The 15,953-nt window shown below is 47.2% G+C and overlaps 1 protein-coding gene across 1 annotated transcript in view; it reads left to right on the top strand.

Annotated features, from left to right (window-relative positions):
• Positions 1-15,953, top strand: part of LOC143298188 (small subunit processome component 20 homolog) — a 94,374-nt gene that overhangs the window by 44,337 nt on the left and 34,084 nt on the right. The window contains exons 32-41 of the mRNA XM_076610942.1: positions 157-350; positions 981-1,146; positions 2,668-2,758; positions 3,117-3,190; positions 3,986-4,055; positions 4,932-4,985; positions 7,113-7,268; positions 8,376-8,531; positions 11,626-11,763; positions 14,616-14,887. Coding sequence (XP_076467057.1) covers positions 157-350; positions 981-1,146; positions 2,668-2,758; positions 3,117-3,190; positions 3,986-4,055; positions 4,932-4,985; positions 7,113-7,268; positions 8,376-8,531; positions 11,626-11,763; positions 14,616-14,887 — 1,371 coding nt within the window. The remainder of the gene's footprint in view (positions 1-156; positions 351-980; positions 1,147-2,667; positions 2,759-3,116; positions 3,191-3,985; positions 4,056-4,931; positions 4,986-7,112; positions 7,269-8,375; positions 8,532-11,625; positions 11,764-14,615; positions 14,888-15,953) is intronic.

Here is a 15,953-nt window from a genome sequence, read left to right as displayed (position 1 = left end):
TGTTACAGCGTCTTGTACACATACATTCTGTAAATACAGATTTCAGTCAGTCAGTCATAATATTGTTGCAGCATCTGTTGCACACACCATACCGTATACAAACAGATCATCAGTTTTATTCAGTTGGTGGTGATATTGTTGCTGCAATGTGGACAGACATTTCCACCTCCTGACAAAAGAGGCGCCAGAGGGAAACAACTCTCCGCTACAGGCCATGTTCTCCCTGCTGTGTTGTGGGGGGGTGGGTCGGCCGGTGAGCGCCGTCATCCTGAAGGCTGTGGAGAGTCTGTTGGAGGGGGAGGAGGAACACTTGGAGGAACAGCCACCGCCGCACAAGAGGAGGAAGATGGGTATGTGGGGGCAGGGTGGAGGGCTATCGGGGGTGGGGGGGAGGAGGAACACTTGGAGGAACAGCCACCGCCACACAAGAGGAGGAAGATGGGTATGTGGGGGCAGGGCGGAGGGCTGTCGGGGGTGGGGGAGAGGAGGAACGCTTACGGGAACAGCCCCTGTCACACAAGAGGAGGAAGATTGGTATGTGGGGTCAGGGTGGAGGAATGGAGGGTGTGGGGGAGGAGGAGGAACACTTAGTGGAACAGCCCTTGTCACACAAGAGGAAGAAGATGGGTATGTGGGGGCAGGGTGGAGGGCTGTCGGGGGTGGGGGGGAGGAGGAGAAAGTTGGAGAGTTTGTGAGAGAGACAGAAATGATTTGTTGTTTTATCGATGATATTTTTTGGATTTATGGATTATATATTTTGAGCGTGCTGTACTTTCACAATTCTTTGAATGTGAAATATTATTTTAATTTTGTACTATCTGTGTGCTGTTAGATGTACTTTTTACAATTTCATGAATGTGAAACGTTCCTTTAACGTTGAACACTCTTACACTGTCGTGTCGCCTGTTTTCCTTTCATCTTTACGGGGACATGAAACTGATGTAACTGATTGATTTATTGATTGGTTGGTTGATTGGCAGTGAGGGACAGTGCGGTGTCTCAAGGCGTGATGTTGGTACGCCCCCATGTTCCCGCACTGCTCAGCTTCATCGAGGATTCCGTCAGGACCGTTGGCGGGCAGCTGGAGAAGAACAAGAAAGGGACTGCCACCAAGGAAACCATCTTGGAGCTGAAAATTCTGGCCAGGTGTGTGTGTCTGTGTGAAGAGTGAGCATGTATACAGCAGATACATAATGTTGGTGAGTCTGGTGCATGTAGTGAGTGGATTGATGGCCTAGAGGTAATGCGTCCGCCTAGGAAGCAAGAGAATCTGAGCGCGGTGGTTCGAATCGCGGCTCAGCTGCCGATATTTTCTCCCTCTCCACAAGACCATGAGTGGTTGTCTGGATGCTAGTCATTCGGATGAGACGATAAACCGAGGTCCTGTGTGCAGCATGCTCTTAGTGCAGGTAAAAGAACCCACGGCAACAAAATGGTCATCCCTGGCAAAATTCTGTAGAAAAATCCACCTCGATTGGAAAAACAAATAAAACTGCATGCAGAAAAAAAAAAAAAGGGGGTGGTGCTGTAGCGTAGCGACACGCTCTCCCTGGGAAGAGCAGCCCGAATTTCACACAGAGAAATCTGTTGTGATAAAAAGAAATACAAATACAAATGTAATGAGCATATATACAGCAGTTGTGTAATGTGGGTGTGCCTTGTGTGTTGTTGGCTGAGTGAGCATGAACACAGCAGTTGTGTTTGTTGATGTGTCTGTAGTGTGCACAGATTGAGCATGCACATAGCAGTTGTGTAATGTTTATGTGTGTGTGTAATTTGCACAGAGTAATCATGTATAGCAGTTGTCTGATGTTGATATATCTTTGTATTGTTTGCAGTTGTGTAACGTTGATGTATCTGTTGAGTGATGTTCACTAAATGAGCTTGTACATAGTACTTGTGTGATATTGATATGTCTGTGTATGGTTTGCAGAGTGAGCATGTACACAGTAGTTGTGTGTTTTGAATTGTATATTGTTCAAAGAGTGATCATGTACACAGCAGTTGTGTGATGATGATGTGTCTGTGTGTCATTTCCACATAGTGAGCATGTACACAGCAGTTGTGTGATGTGATGTGTCTGTTGTGTTATGTTCACTGATTGCACATGTACACAGCAGTTGTGTGATGATGATGTGTCTGTGTGTCATTTCCACAAAGTGAGCATGTACACAGCAGTTGTGTGTTTTGAATTGTATATTGTTCAAAGAGTGATCATGTACACAGCAGTTGTGTGATGATGATGTGTCTGGGTCATTTCCACAAAGTGAGCATGTACACAGCAGTTGTGTGATGTGATGTGTCTGTGTGTCATTTCCACAAAGTGAGCATGTACACAGCAGTTGTGTGATGATGATGTGTCTGTGTGTCATTTCCACAGAGTGAGCATGTACACAGCAGTTGTGTGATGATGATGTGTCTGTGTGTCATTTCCACAGAGTGAGCATGTACACAGCAGTTGTGTGATGATGATGTGTCTGTGTGTCATTTCCACAGAGTGAGCATGTACACAGCAGTTGTGTGATGATGTGTCTCTGTGTCATTTCCAGAGAGTGAGCATGTACACAGCAGTTGTGTGATGATGATGTGTCTGTGTGTCATTTCCACAGAGTGAGCATGTACACAGCAGTTGTGTGATGATGATGTGTCTGTGTGTCATTTCCACAGAGTGAGCATGTACATAGAGGACGAGGAGCAGTCTGTTCGTCTGTGTCTGCTGCTGATGCCCTTCCTCAGTGGGATGGTTACCCTGCAACAGGTCAGTGTGTGTTGGTGTGTGTGTCTGGGCGTGTGTGTGTGTGTGTGTGTACATGTTTGTGTGTGTGCGTGCATATATGTGTCTTTGTGTGTATGTGTGTGCATGTAATTATGTGTGTGTGTGCGAGTGTATGTACAGGTTCCAGGGGGTGGGGGATAGGGTTAGGGTGTTGCTTGTACGAAATATGCAGTTGTGCATACACACATCTACTTGTGTTCATTCCATATGACATCTCCATATGCCCAGACATAACTGCGTCTATTTCCCCTGTGCCTCAGCGCTGCGACAGCGAATAGAATGTAGTGAAGGGAAACGAGGATGGCACAGGTGTGTGCAGGTGTGCTGGATGTTTTTTCAGGACTTGGAGGAGAGCACTCTGGAATCGATGCTCAACTTGATGAAGACGGTCAGGGACCCTCGCTCCTTCTTCAGGTGAGTGGCCTTCCACCCTGTGTTCTCTGGTGACTGTCTGTCCACCTGGATAACACTTCTCCTTCCTTCCTCCTTGTTCCTTGTTTTTTCCTGGGCTGTGGCTCCCGCGTTCGCCCGTACAGTGCGCAAGTGGGCCTTCACGTGCATTACGTGAGCGATGGCCTAGAGGTAACGCGTCCGCCTAGGAAGCGAGAGAATCTGAGCACACTGGTTCGAATCACGGCTCAGCCGCCAATATTTCCTCCCCCTCCACTAGACCTGGAGTGGTGGTCTGGATGCTAGTCATTCGGATGAGACGATAAACCGAGGTGCCGTGTGCAGCATGCACTTAGTGCATGTAAAAGAACCCATGGCAACAAAAGGGTTGCTCCTGGCAAAATTCTTCCAGTGCTTAAAGTTTAGCCTCTCAGCTGTTGCGCGCGTCATTTATTCATTTAGAAGTAAGGAAGATGAATCATGGGCTTTAGTGATTCATTCATTTAGAAGTTTCTAATCTCTGAATGTTCGCTGACTAGGGTAGTGTGATCTTTCTTTCAGGTCTAATGTTTGACTTGTGGCTCACTTGAGTAATAAAGTTGTTTCGTGTGTGCTAAGGTGTTTTTGTTTTTGTTTTTTAAATTATGAACCAGTCTATAATATCCAGAAATGTGTGAGTTTTGTTTGTTTTGTTTCCTAGGAAACAGTCACTGCAGTTTATCTGTGGGATGTACTGTGTCGAGGAAAGTCTTCTTGTTGCAGAGAATGCTTAATGTCTGGTTTTGACGTCAGTGTGACACTGTATGGATTTTTTTTCAGGCCATTGGCGCCGTTGTTCATCAGCATTGAACGTCGCCAGTCCAGAGTTCTGCTGTGTCAGATACTGAAGGTGTGTGCTGTTTGATATGTAGTGCTTGAAAGTTTGATGTGAGTTTGGTATGTGTTGATGTAAAAAATTGATTGAAGTTTGATGAATGTTGTATGAGAGTTTTGCTGTAAGTTTGGTATGTGTTGATATGAAAGTTTGATGTAAATGTGGTATGTGTTGATATGAAAGTTTGATGTAAATGTGGTATGTGTTGATATGAAAGTTTGATGTAAATGTGGTGTGTGTTGATATGAAAGTTTGATGTAAATGTGGTATGTGTTGATATGAAAGTTTGATGTAAATGTGGTATGTGTTGATATGAAAGTTTGATGTAAATGTGGTATGCGTTGATACGAAAGTTTGATGTTAGTTTGGTGAATGTTACATGAAAGTTTGATGTACGTTCTAAGTGATATATGAAAGTTTGATCATGATGTAAGTTTGATGTAAGTTTGATGTGTGTTTTGTAAAAGTTTGATGTATGTTGGTATGAAGGTTGGATGTTTGTTGATGTGAAAGTTTGATGTGAGTTTGATATACATTGATATGAAACTTGGATGTTTCCAGATGTGAATGCTTAATGCATTTTAATGTTAATATGAATGACTATTGATGTGCAGATTTTGTGTGCAATAATGTCTGAATTTGTGTGTGTGTGTGTGTGTGAGTGTGTGTGTGTGTGTGTGTGTGTGTGTGTGTGTTACTGTTAATTTTCATTTGCAGTTTTTATGTTAAATGACAAGTTTGCTGAATACTTTAGACTGTGTTGAATGAATTCTATCGCATTCATTTGAGTGTTTGTTGATGTTTGAAACTGGATGGATTTTGTACATCTGTGCTGTCGGTTGAAGGTATGTGGATGTGAGAGGTAAAGTCAGATGATGGTGTTGTTTGCAGGTGATCGGCAGCAAGGTTCCAGAGCTGGAGGAAATTGCAGATGTTGTGGAAAAGGTAAGGTCAGGTGAACAGTGGAACTACCCGTGATACCCAACCTTTTTTTTTTGTTGTTTTAAGTTTATGTTATTTCAATTTTGCTGTTGTTGACAAATCACTGAAATACACAGCAAACAAGGCAAATGAATAAAGTATACGCTTCGCTTGGTTTTGAGACATTATCCATGCATCATAGCATGTGAATGCAGAGTGAAGTGACCAGTTGGCATTTCCCAGTGAGGTAAAGTTGTGGGGTGGTGGGTGTTGGGTGTTGGTGGTGTTGATTGTTGGAGGTGGTGGGTGTTGGTGGTGTTGATTGTTGGAGGTGGTGGGTGTTGGTGGTGTTGATTGTTGGAGGTGGTGGGTGTTGATTGTTGGAGGTGGTGGGTGTTGGTGGTGTTGATTGTTGGAGGTGGTGGGGGCAGAGGGGGAAGTGATTTTGGGGTGGACCCCTGTTTCATCATGCAGTAAAAAACCTGGTGGGTTAAAGATGGAGATTTTTCCCGTCTCCCAGTGCCTCTAGTTCCTCAACATCTTCGTATAATCTGTTTAATTACACATACTTAACCGTGACCCAACTAGTGCAGACTCCGGCAGGGGTCTGACATTCCTGTCCTGTGCAAACTACTATCCGCCTATGCGGAGAAAACGAAAGTACTACGGCCGATAACCTCATCTTCGTATGTGTGCGCATGCAGAAGACAGAATACGCTCGTTAAAGATCCTGTAATCTGATTATCGATGTCAGTGTATGGCGGGTTATGGAAATGAGAACATACCCAGCATGCACACCTCGGAAAACAGTATGGCTGCCTTCATGGCTGGGTAGGTAAACAAAACAGTCATTCACGTAAAAATGTTACATACCGGTATCTATGTGAGTGTGTGTGTGTGTGACTGAAACCTGACTGAGTGACACAGGAAACAATTGATGACTGCCCAAAGGCAGCTGTCAGCTCTACCCAGGTAGACAGCCTGTTGTGTAAATTACTCCATGTTTGTAAGGTGCTTAGAGCTTGGTTTCAGACTGAGGATAGGCACTGTGTTAGTGTCCACATGATGACGTTTTATAAAGCTCTTAGAGCTTGGGCTCTGATGCATGATAGGTGCTGTGTGGTGTGTCCTCATGATGATGTGTTGTGTGGTGTGTCCTCATGATGATGTGTTGTGTGGGTGTGTCCCCATGATGATGTGTTGTGTGGTGTGTCCTCATGATGATGTGTTGTGTGGTGTGTCCCCATGATGATGATGTGTTGTGTGGTGTGTCCTCATGATGATGTGTTGTGTGGTGTGTCCTCATGATGATGTGTTGTGTGGTGTGTCCTCATGATAGGTGCTGTGTGGTGTGTCCTCATGATGATGTGTTGTGTGGTGTGTCCCCATGATGATGTGTTGTGTGGTGTGTCCCCATGATGATGTGTTGTGTGGTGTGTCCCATGATGTGTTGTGTGGGTGTGTCCCCATGATGATGTGTTGTGTGGTGTGTCCCCATGATGATGTGGTGTGTGGTGTGTCCTCATGATGTGTGGTGTGTCCACATGATGATGTGTTGTGTGGTGTGTCCCCATGATGATGTGGTGTGTGGTGTGTCCTCATGATGATGTGTTGTGTGGTGTGTCCCATGATGTGTTGTGTGGTGTGTCCCATGATGTGTTGTGTGGTGTGTCCTCATGATGATGTGTTGTGTGGTGTGTCCTCATGATGATGTGTTGTGTGGTGTGTCCTCATGATGATGTGTTGTGTGGTGTGTCCCCATGATGATGTGTTGTGTGGTGTGTCCCATGATGATGTGTTGTGTGGTGTGTCCACATGATGATGTGTTGTGTGGTGTGTCCTCATGATGATGTGTTGTGTGGTGTGTCCTCATGATGATGTGTTGTGTGGTGTGTCCTCATGATGATGTGTGGTGTGTCCACATGGTGATGTGTTGTGTGGTGTGTCCTCATGATGATGTGTTGTGTGGTGTGTCCTCATGATGATGTGTTGTGTGGTGTGTCCCATGATGATGTGTTGTGTGGTGTGTCCCATGATGATGTGTTGTGTGGGTGTGTCCTCATGATGATGTGTTGTGTGGTGTGTCCCCATCATGATGATGTGTTGTGTGGTGTGTCCACATGATGATGTGTTGTGTTGGTGTGTCCCCAGCTGAACGCCTGGAACCCACGGCAGGCGGAGGAGCCGGACTACAAGGTTCGTCTGGACACGTTCAGCCAGGTGGCGCTGCAGCTGAAGGAATGGACGGCAGTGAACGTGGACTTCCTGCTGCCCCTGGTCTACAACTGCTGCTTCTTCATCAGATCGGTGAGCTCTCTGTGTTGACACAGAGAGAGAGGTTAGAATGGTGTGTGTGTGTGTCCAGTGTGTGTGTGTGTGTCCAGTGTGTGTGTGTGTGTGTGTCCAGTGTTTGTGTGTGCATGTGTGTGTGTGTGTGTGTGTGTGTGTGTCCAGTGTTTGTGTGTGTGTGTGTCCAGTGTTTGTGTGTGTGTGTGTGTGTGTCCAGTGTTTGTGTTTGTGTGTGTGTGTGTGTGTGTCCAGTGTGTGTGTGTGTGTGTCCAGTGTTTGTGTGTGTGTGTGTGTATGTGTGTGTGTGTCCAGTGTTTGTGTGTGTGTGTATGTGTGTGTGTCCAGTGTTTGTGTCTGTGTGTATGTGTGTGTGTGTGTCCAGTGTTTGTGTGTGTGTGTGTGTGTGTGTGTGTGTGTGTCCAGTGTTTGTTTGTGTGTGTGTGTGTGTGTGTGCATGTGTGTGTGTGTGTGTGTCCAGTGTTTGTGTGTGTGTGTGTGTCCAGTGTTTGTGTGTGTGTGTGTGTGTGTGTGTGTGTGTGTGTGTGTGCAGTGTTTGTGTGTGTGTGTGTGTGTCCAGTGTTTGTGTGTGTGTGTGTGTGTGTCCAGTGTTTGTGTGTGCATGTGTGTGTCCAGTGTTTGTGTGTGTGTGTGTGGGTCTGTGCCTGTATGTGTGTGTGTGTGAGCATTCTTGTACAAATCGGGGGAAAAAAGACAGTCCAGAGTTTATGTTGCTTTATAAGCATTGGAAAGAAACGATGCTCACAAGACCTTGGTTTATCTTTTCATGAGTGCTGTAGGGCTAGGATCTTTTAGGGATATTTTCACAATGCAGAAACCTCTCTGATATCACATGATGTCACGAACAGCAAGTTCATGCTTCAGTGAGCAGAGTGACAGATTACAGCAGCTTCAGACAATGACATACCCCCGAAAACGGAGTATGGCTGCCTACATGGCGGGGTAAAAACGGTCATACACGGAAAAGCCCACTCATGTGCATACAAGTGAAAGTGGGAGTTGCAGCCCACGAACGCAGAAGAAGAAGAAGAAGACAATGACATTTCCTAACTTGATAACCGATTCTTCTATCTGATACCATTAAAAATTCTTGAAACTGTGTTTCAGTTCGACGACCTTTCCCTGCGGGACAACTCCACGTTTTGCGTGGTCACCATTGTGCAGAGGTTCAAGGCCCTGACCTCTGACCCTGCGCTGTACAAGGAGGTGATGGTGGAGGTAATCCTGCCCCATGTCAAGAAAGGTCTTCGCAGCAAGCAGCAGGTGGGTGCTGTCCCTTGGCTGTGTTTGGGATGTTTTGGGTTCACAGTCATTTTGTATGGGTATGGTTTTGTTTTCTTGTGTGTTGTAATTGTGTTGTAGTTGTATCGTATTGTATTGATATCGTATTGGTAGTGTGTTCTTTATTGTCTTATTTTCATTGTACTATATCGTATTTGTATTCATGTCATATAGTTTTGTATTGTATGGTATTGTGTTATATTGTGTCATATTGTTTAACATTGTATTGTATCATACAGATCATACTCATATTTGTATTCATATTGTACTATGGTGCTATATTTGTATCGTATTGTATTCCATTTTACTCACTGTAGATTTTTCTTGTTGAAGTTTGGGCTGCCCTCCTGTGGGAGAGCACATGGCCACGCTGCTGTTGTATCAAGGATGTGTTTGTGTTGTGTGGTGTGAGTGGATGACAATGACAGTGATGATGAACAGGACTGGTGGGTAGGTGAAACAGGATAAAGAGTCAAAGGACGGGCGCAATAGCCAAGTGGTTAAAGCGTTGGACTGTCAATCTGAGGGTCCTGGGTTCGAATCACGGTGACGGCGCCTGGTGGGTAAAGAGTGGAGATTTTTACGATCTCCCAGGTCAACATTTTGTGCAGACCTGCTAGTGCCTGAACCCCCTTTGTGTGTATATGCAAGCAGAAGATCAAATACGCACGTTAAAGATCCTGTAATCCATGCCAGCGTTCGGTGGGTTATGGAAACAAGAACATACCCAGCATGCACTCCCCCGAAAGTGGAGTATGGCTGCCTACATGGCGGGGTAAAAACGGTCATACACGTAAAAGCCCACTCGTGTGCATACCAGTGAACGTGGGGGTTGCAGCCCACGAACGAAGAAGAAGAAGAGTCAAAGAGGCCGTTGAGGGTGGAGGCACAGTCAAACAGTAGGCAAACCTGGAATAGGCAAATCAGACCTGCACCATCAGGGGTGTGTGTGTTGTGTGCAGAGATGCCCCACGGTTACGATTTTGCTGTATTGTGTTACGCTGGATCGCATTTTGTTTCGATGTTACGCAAATGTCAAAATTATTCCGACAAATTCATTTTCAACAACATGGCATGGTCACATGCTTTCATGTCATAGCATTACCCAGACACTCTAGACCTGTTGATCATGGTCAGGCAGTCACTAATAACCTTGGTCTCACGTGATGGTGCTCAACTTAGCGTGTGCGTGTTTACATTGAAACAGCATCAGGTGGACCAGTCAGCTTAATCATCGTAGTTGCACTGTGTTGCAGGTGGGTCCAAGTGTTCGTAAGCCTTGTAGATAAAATGTACGTTTGTTGAGGTGGCTTGGAGTCCCAGTGTTCCTACCAAATTCAGAATGTTCCTTCCAGATTTCCTGATTGTTCACTCAGTTTATATGACAGGTCGACATAAGTTTACCGTTGGGCCAACAGCAAAGTGAGAGCTGTATGATCAGTGGTTTCTCCAGTCAATGGGAAGTCATTTACAGCTTAGTCTTTTGTGAAGGACTATGACTCTCAAACTAGGAGGCAAAATTGCACTGACTCTTAGCGCTGCAGCCTTGGGGGCCAGTTGGTCTTTGGGAACCATCCCAACGCTGACTGTCCTAAAACCCTCTTGGCCGAGAGAGTGGGGATGTAACTTGGGCAAGACACTCTCCACTAAAATCAAATTCTAGCCCAGATAGTCGGGACAGCAGTTTCCTCCTCTGCTGTTCTGATGGTCATAGTCGGACACAAGTGACTATCATACATATATATCCTACCAACAGTTGACAGGTTGGCTGTTCTGATGGTAATAGTCAGACATGATAGACTATCATATATATAACTCCTACCAACAGTTGACAGGTTGGCTGTTCTGAAAGTTATAATATAATCAGACATAACAGACTATCATATATTTTTCCTACCTACAGTTGACAGGTTGGCTGTTCTGAAAGTTATAATATAATCAGACATAACAGACTATCATATATTTTTCCTACCAACAGTTGACAGGTTGGCTGTTCTGATGGTCAAAGTAGGACACGACTATCATACCTATATATCCTACAAACACCTGACAGGGGTTGTCACCTGTGTACGACTATCATACCTATATATCCTACAAACACCTGATAGGGGGTTGTCAGCTGTGTACGACTATCATACCTATATATCCTACAAACACCTGATAGGGGGTTGTCACCTGTGTACGACTATCATACCTATATATCCTACAAACACCTGACAGGGGTTGTCAGCTGTGTACGACTATCATACCTATATATCCTACAAACACCTAATAGGGGGTTGTCACCTGTGTACGACTATCATACCTATATATCCTACAAACACCTGACAGGGGTTGTCAGCTGTGTACGACTATCATACCTATATATCCTACAAACACCTGATAGGGGGTTGTCACCTGTGTACGACTATCATACCTATATATCCTACAAACACCTGACAGGGGTTGTCACCTGTGTACGACTATCATACCTATATATCCTACAAACACCTGACAGGGGGTTGTCAGCTGTGTACGACTATCATACCTATATATCCTACAAACACCTGATAGGGGGTTGTCACCTGTGTACGACTATCATACCTATATATCCTACAAACACCTGACAGGGGTTGTCAGCTGTGTACGACTATCATACCTATATATCCTACAAACACCTGACAGGGGTTGTCAGCTGTGTACGACTATCATACCTATATATCCTACAAACACCTGACAGGGGTTGTCAGCTGTGTACGACTATCATACCTATATATCCTACAAACACCTGATAGGGGGTTGTCACCTGTGTACGACTATCATACCTATATATCCTACAAACACCTGACAGGGGTTGTCACCTGTGTACGACTATCATACCTATATATCCTACAAACACCTGACAGGGGTTGTCACCTGTGTACGACTATCATACCTATATATCCTACGAACACCTGATAGGGGGTTGTCACCTGTGTACGACTATCATACCTATATATCCTACAAACACCTGATAGGGGGTTGTCAGCTGTGTACGACTATCATACCTATATATCCTACAAACACCTGACAGGGGTTGTCACCTGTGTGTGTGCAGGCGGTGCGCCACGAGTTCCTGGCCATCCTGCAGGCCCTGGTGCTGGCCTTTCCTGAACAGCCAGAGTTCATCGGTCTGCCCGGCCTGCAGGACACAGACCTCGAGTCGGACTTCTTTGAGAACATCAAGCACATCCAGGTGCTGTGCTGTTCCTTGTGGGGGGGGGGGGGGGGGGGGGGGAGTGTTGTGGTGTGTGGGGGGGTGGGGTGTTGTTGTGTGTGGAGTGTGTGTGTGTGTGTGGGGGGGGTGGGGTGTTGTTGTGTGTGGAGTGTGTGTGTGTGTGGGGTGGTGGTGGTGTTGTGGTGTGTGGAGTGTGTGTGTGTGTGTGTGTGTGTGTGGGGGGGAGTGTTGTTGTGTGTGGAGTGTGTGTGTGTGTGTGTGTGGGGGGGGGGGTGTTGTTGTGTGTGGAGTGTGTGTGTGTGTGTGGGGGGGGGGGTGTTGTTGTGTGTGGAGTGTGTGTGTGTGTGTGTGGGGGGGGTGTGTGTGGAGTGTGTGTGGGGGGGGTGGTGGTGTTGTGTGTGTGGGGGTGTGGGGGGGGGGGTGTTGTGTGTGTGTGTGTGTGGGGGGGGGGGTGTTGTTGTGTGTGGAGTGTGTGTGTGTGTGTGGGGGGGGGGTGTTGTTGTGTGTGGAGTGTGTGTGTGTGTGGGGGGGGGGTGTGTGTGGAGTGTGTGTGGGGGGGTGGTGGTGTTGTGTGTGGAGTGTGTGTGGGGGTGGTGGTGTTGTGTGTGTGGGGGTGGTGGTGTTGTGTGTGGAGTGTGTGTGTGTGGGGGGGTGTTGTTGTGTGTGGAGTGTGTGTGTGTGGGGGGGTGTTGTTGTGTGTGGAGTGTGTGTGTGTGGGGGTGGTGTTGTTGTGTGTGGAGTGTGGGGGTGGTGTTGTGGTGTGTGGAGTGTGGGGGTGGTGTTGTGTGTGGAGTGTGTGTGTGGGGGTGGTGTTGTTGTGTGTGGAGTGTGGGGGTGGTGTTGTTGTGTGTGGAGTGTGGGGGTGGTGTTGTGTGTGGAGTGTGTGTGTGGGGGTGGTGTTGTTGTGTGTGGAGTGTGGGGGTGGTGTTGTTGTGTGTGGAGTGTGGGGGTGGTGTTGTGTGTGGAGTGTGTGTGTGGGGGTGGTGTTGTGGTGTGTGGGGGTGGGGGTGGTGTTGTGGTGTGTGGAGTGTGTGTGTGTGGGGGGTGTTGTGGTGTGTGGAGTGTGGGGGTGGTGTTGTGGTGTGTGGAGTGTGTGTGTGGGGGGGGGTGTTGTGTGTGTGGAGTGTGTGTGTGGGGGGGTGGTGGTGTTGTTGTGTGTGGAGTGTGTGTGTGTGTGTAGGGGGGGTGTTGTGTGTGGAGTGTGTGTGGGGTGGTGGTATTGTGGTGTGTGGAGTGTGTGTGGGGTGGTGGTGGTGTTGTGTGTGGAGTGTGTGGGGGGGTGGTGGTGTTGTGTGTGGAGTGTGTGGGGGGGTGGTGGTGTTGTGTGTGTGGGGGCGGGGGGGGGGGGGGTGTTGTGTGTGGAGTGTGTGTGGGGGGGTGGTGGTGTTGTGTGTGTGGGGGCGGGGGGGGGGGTGTTGTGTGTGTGGGGGGGTGGTGGTGTTGTGTGTGGAGTGTGTGGGGGGGTGGTGGTGTTGTGTGTGTGGGGGTGGGGGGGGGGGGTGTTGTGTGTGGAGTGTTGTGTGTGGGGGCGGGGGTGGTGGTGTTGTGTGTGTGTGTGGGGGGGTGTTGTGTGTGTGGGGGCGGGGGGGTGTTGTGTGTGGAGTGTTGTGTGTGGGGGTGTTGTTGTGTGTGGAGTGTGTGTGTGTGTGGGGGGGTGTTGTTGTGTGTGGAGTGTGTGTGTGGGGGGGGTGTTGTGGTGTGTGGAGTGTGGGTGTGGTGTGTGGAGTGTGTGTGTGGGGGTGGTGTGTGGAGTGTGTGTGTGGGGGTGGTGTGTGGAGTGTGTGTGGGGGTGGTGGTGTTGTGGTGTGTGGAGTGTGTGTGGAGGGGTGGTGTTGTGTGTGGAGTGTGTGTGTGTGTGGGGTGTTGTGGTGTGTGGAGTGTGGGTGTGGTGTTGTGGTGTGTGGAGTGTGTGTGTGGGGGTGGTGTGTGGAGTGTGTGTGGGGGTGGTGGTGTTGTGGTGTGTGGAGTGTGTGTGGAGGGGTGGTGTTGTGTGTGGAGTGTGTGTGGGGGTGGTGGTGTTGTGGTGTGTGGAGTGTGTGTGTGGGGGTGGTGTGTGGAGTGTGTGTGGGGGTGGTGGTGTGTGGAGTGTGTGTGGGGGGGTGGTGTTGTGGTGTGTGGAGTGTGTGTGGGGGTGGTGGTGGTGTTGTGTGTGGAGTGTGTGTGGAGTGGTGTTGTGGTGTGTCGAGTGTGTGTGTGTGTGTGTGGGTGGGGTGTTGTTGTGGTGTATGGAGTGTGTGTGTCTCCTCATTGAGGGGTGTGTGTGTGGATGTGTGTGTGTGTGTGTGGATGTGTGTGTGTGTGTGTGTGTGTGTTGTTGTTGTTGTTGTTGTTGTTGTTCACTAATTTTATGTCTTTTCACTAAGAGAGATATCAAATGAGTGTGTGTATATGTGTGTGTATAGATTTGAGTATGCATATGTATATGCATTTGCGTGCGTGTGTGAGCATGCATGTGGGAGTGGGTGTGCGCAGGTTTGATGGATGAGGTCTATTTTTTATTCTTATTTCATTTGAATTATCTGTGTTCCTACCTTTCATTTTATTGTATTTTCATGTATTCACGTTTTGTTTGATTATTCTGTTTCATGTTATGGTAACGTTTTATACAAACCTAGGGTAGGTTGTTGATGCCCGATCAGCATTTTTGGTTTATGAGTAGATCAAGCATCTACCTTTTTTTTGGTGGTTCTTTTTTTTTTTATCTTGTTTTTTAAAGCATATGGGGTGCAGCATTTTGGGATGAGTCTGTATTGGACACCTCTTTGAAAATGAAATTGTGATCCCCACCTCCCAGCCCCCAGCCCCCAGCCCCCCATACCCCTCCCTGCGAAAAGAAAAGTAACGACTGTTGTCTCTGCCCCCCCCACCAGGTGTACAAACAAGCGAAGGCACTGCGTCGGCTGAGTCACTACCTGCACAGCCACAGACTGCGGGCGGACCAGCACATGGGGTTCGTGCTGCCCCTGCTGTACGCCTACACCCTGGACCGGCAGTACGCCAAGTCCGGCAAGGTGCTGGACGCCGCGGTGGACCTCATGTGCATGATGTGCCGCCAGCTGCCCTGGGAGTACTACTACCAGCTGCTGCGCCTCTACCTCTCCCACCTGCCCCGCCATCTGGATAACCAGCGTGTCATCATCAGGTCGGTACCTTCGTTGTTTTTGGTTGACATGTAACTGAAAGTTCAGTGTGTTTGTGTGTTTGATGTTGCCCCTCCATCTGGATAACCAGCGTGTCATCATCAGGTCAGTCGCTTCATTGTTTTTGGTTGACATGTAACTGAAGGTGCAGTGTGTTTGTGTGTTTGATGTTGCCCCTCCATCTGGATAACCAGCGTGGCATCATCAGGTCAGTACCTTCGTTGTTTTTGTTTGACGTGTAACTGAAGGTTCAGTGAGTTTGTGTGTTTGATGTTGCCCCTCCATCTGGATAACCGGCATGTCATCATCAGGTCAGTACCTTCGTTGTTTTTGGTTGACATGTAACTGAAAGTTCAGTGTGTTTGTGTGTTTGATGTTGCCCCTCCATCTGGATAACCAGCGTGGCATCATCAGGTCAGTACCTTCGTTGTTTTTGTTTGACGTGTAACTGAAGGTTCAGTGAGTTTGTGTGTTTGATGTTGCCCCTCCATCTGGATAACCGGCGTGTCATCATCAGGTCAGTCCCATTTTTGTTTTTGTTGATGTGTAAGTGACAGTTTAGTGTATTTGTGTGTTTGATGTTGCCCCTCCATCTGGATAACCAGCGTGGCATCATCAGGTCAGTACCTTCGTTGTTTTTGTTTGACGTGTAACTGAAGGTTCAGTGAGTTTGTGTGTTTGATGTTGCCCCACCATCTGGATAACCAGCGTGTCATCATCAGGTCAGTCGCTTCATTGTTTTTGTTGATGTGTAGCGAAAGGTTTTGTTTTGTTGTGTGTTTGATATTGCCCCGCCATCTGGATAATCACTGAGTCATCAAGTTAGTCATTCGCTGTTTTGTTGAAATGTAACAGAGGATTCTGTTTTACTGATGTGTTGATGTTGCCTTGCCATCTAGTTAACAATAAAAATTATGGTCAGGATTAACTGGAAGTTTTTAACTAAAAAGATGAATGTTTTAATAAAAAAAAAACCCAACAAATTTCTGTTTACTTATGTGTTCATGTTTACCTGTGTCTTGAAACTGTATCCTTCAAATATATTCATTCCTTTTTTTTTATAATAAA

This window comes from Babylonia areolata, chromosome 23, assembly GCF_041734735.1.
Source record: "Babylonia areolata isolate BAREFJ2019XMU chromosome 23, ASM4173473v1, whole genome shotgun sequence".
Classification (NCBI taxonomy): Eukaryota; Metazoa; Mollusca; class Gastropoda; order Neogastropoda; family Buccinidae; genus Babylonia; species Babylonia areolata.
The sequence above is the reverse complement of the archived record's forward strand: the minus strand, read 5'-3'. Positions and strand labels throughout refer to the sequence as shown.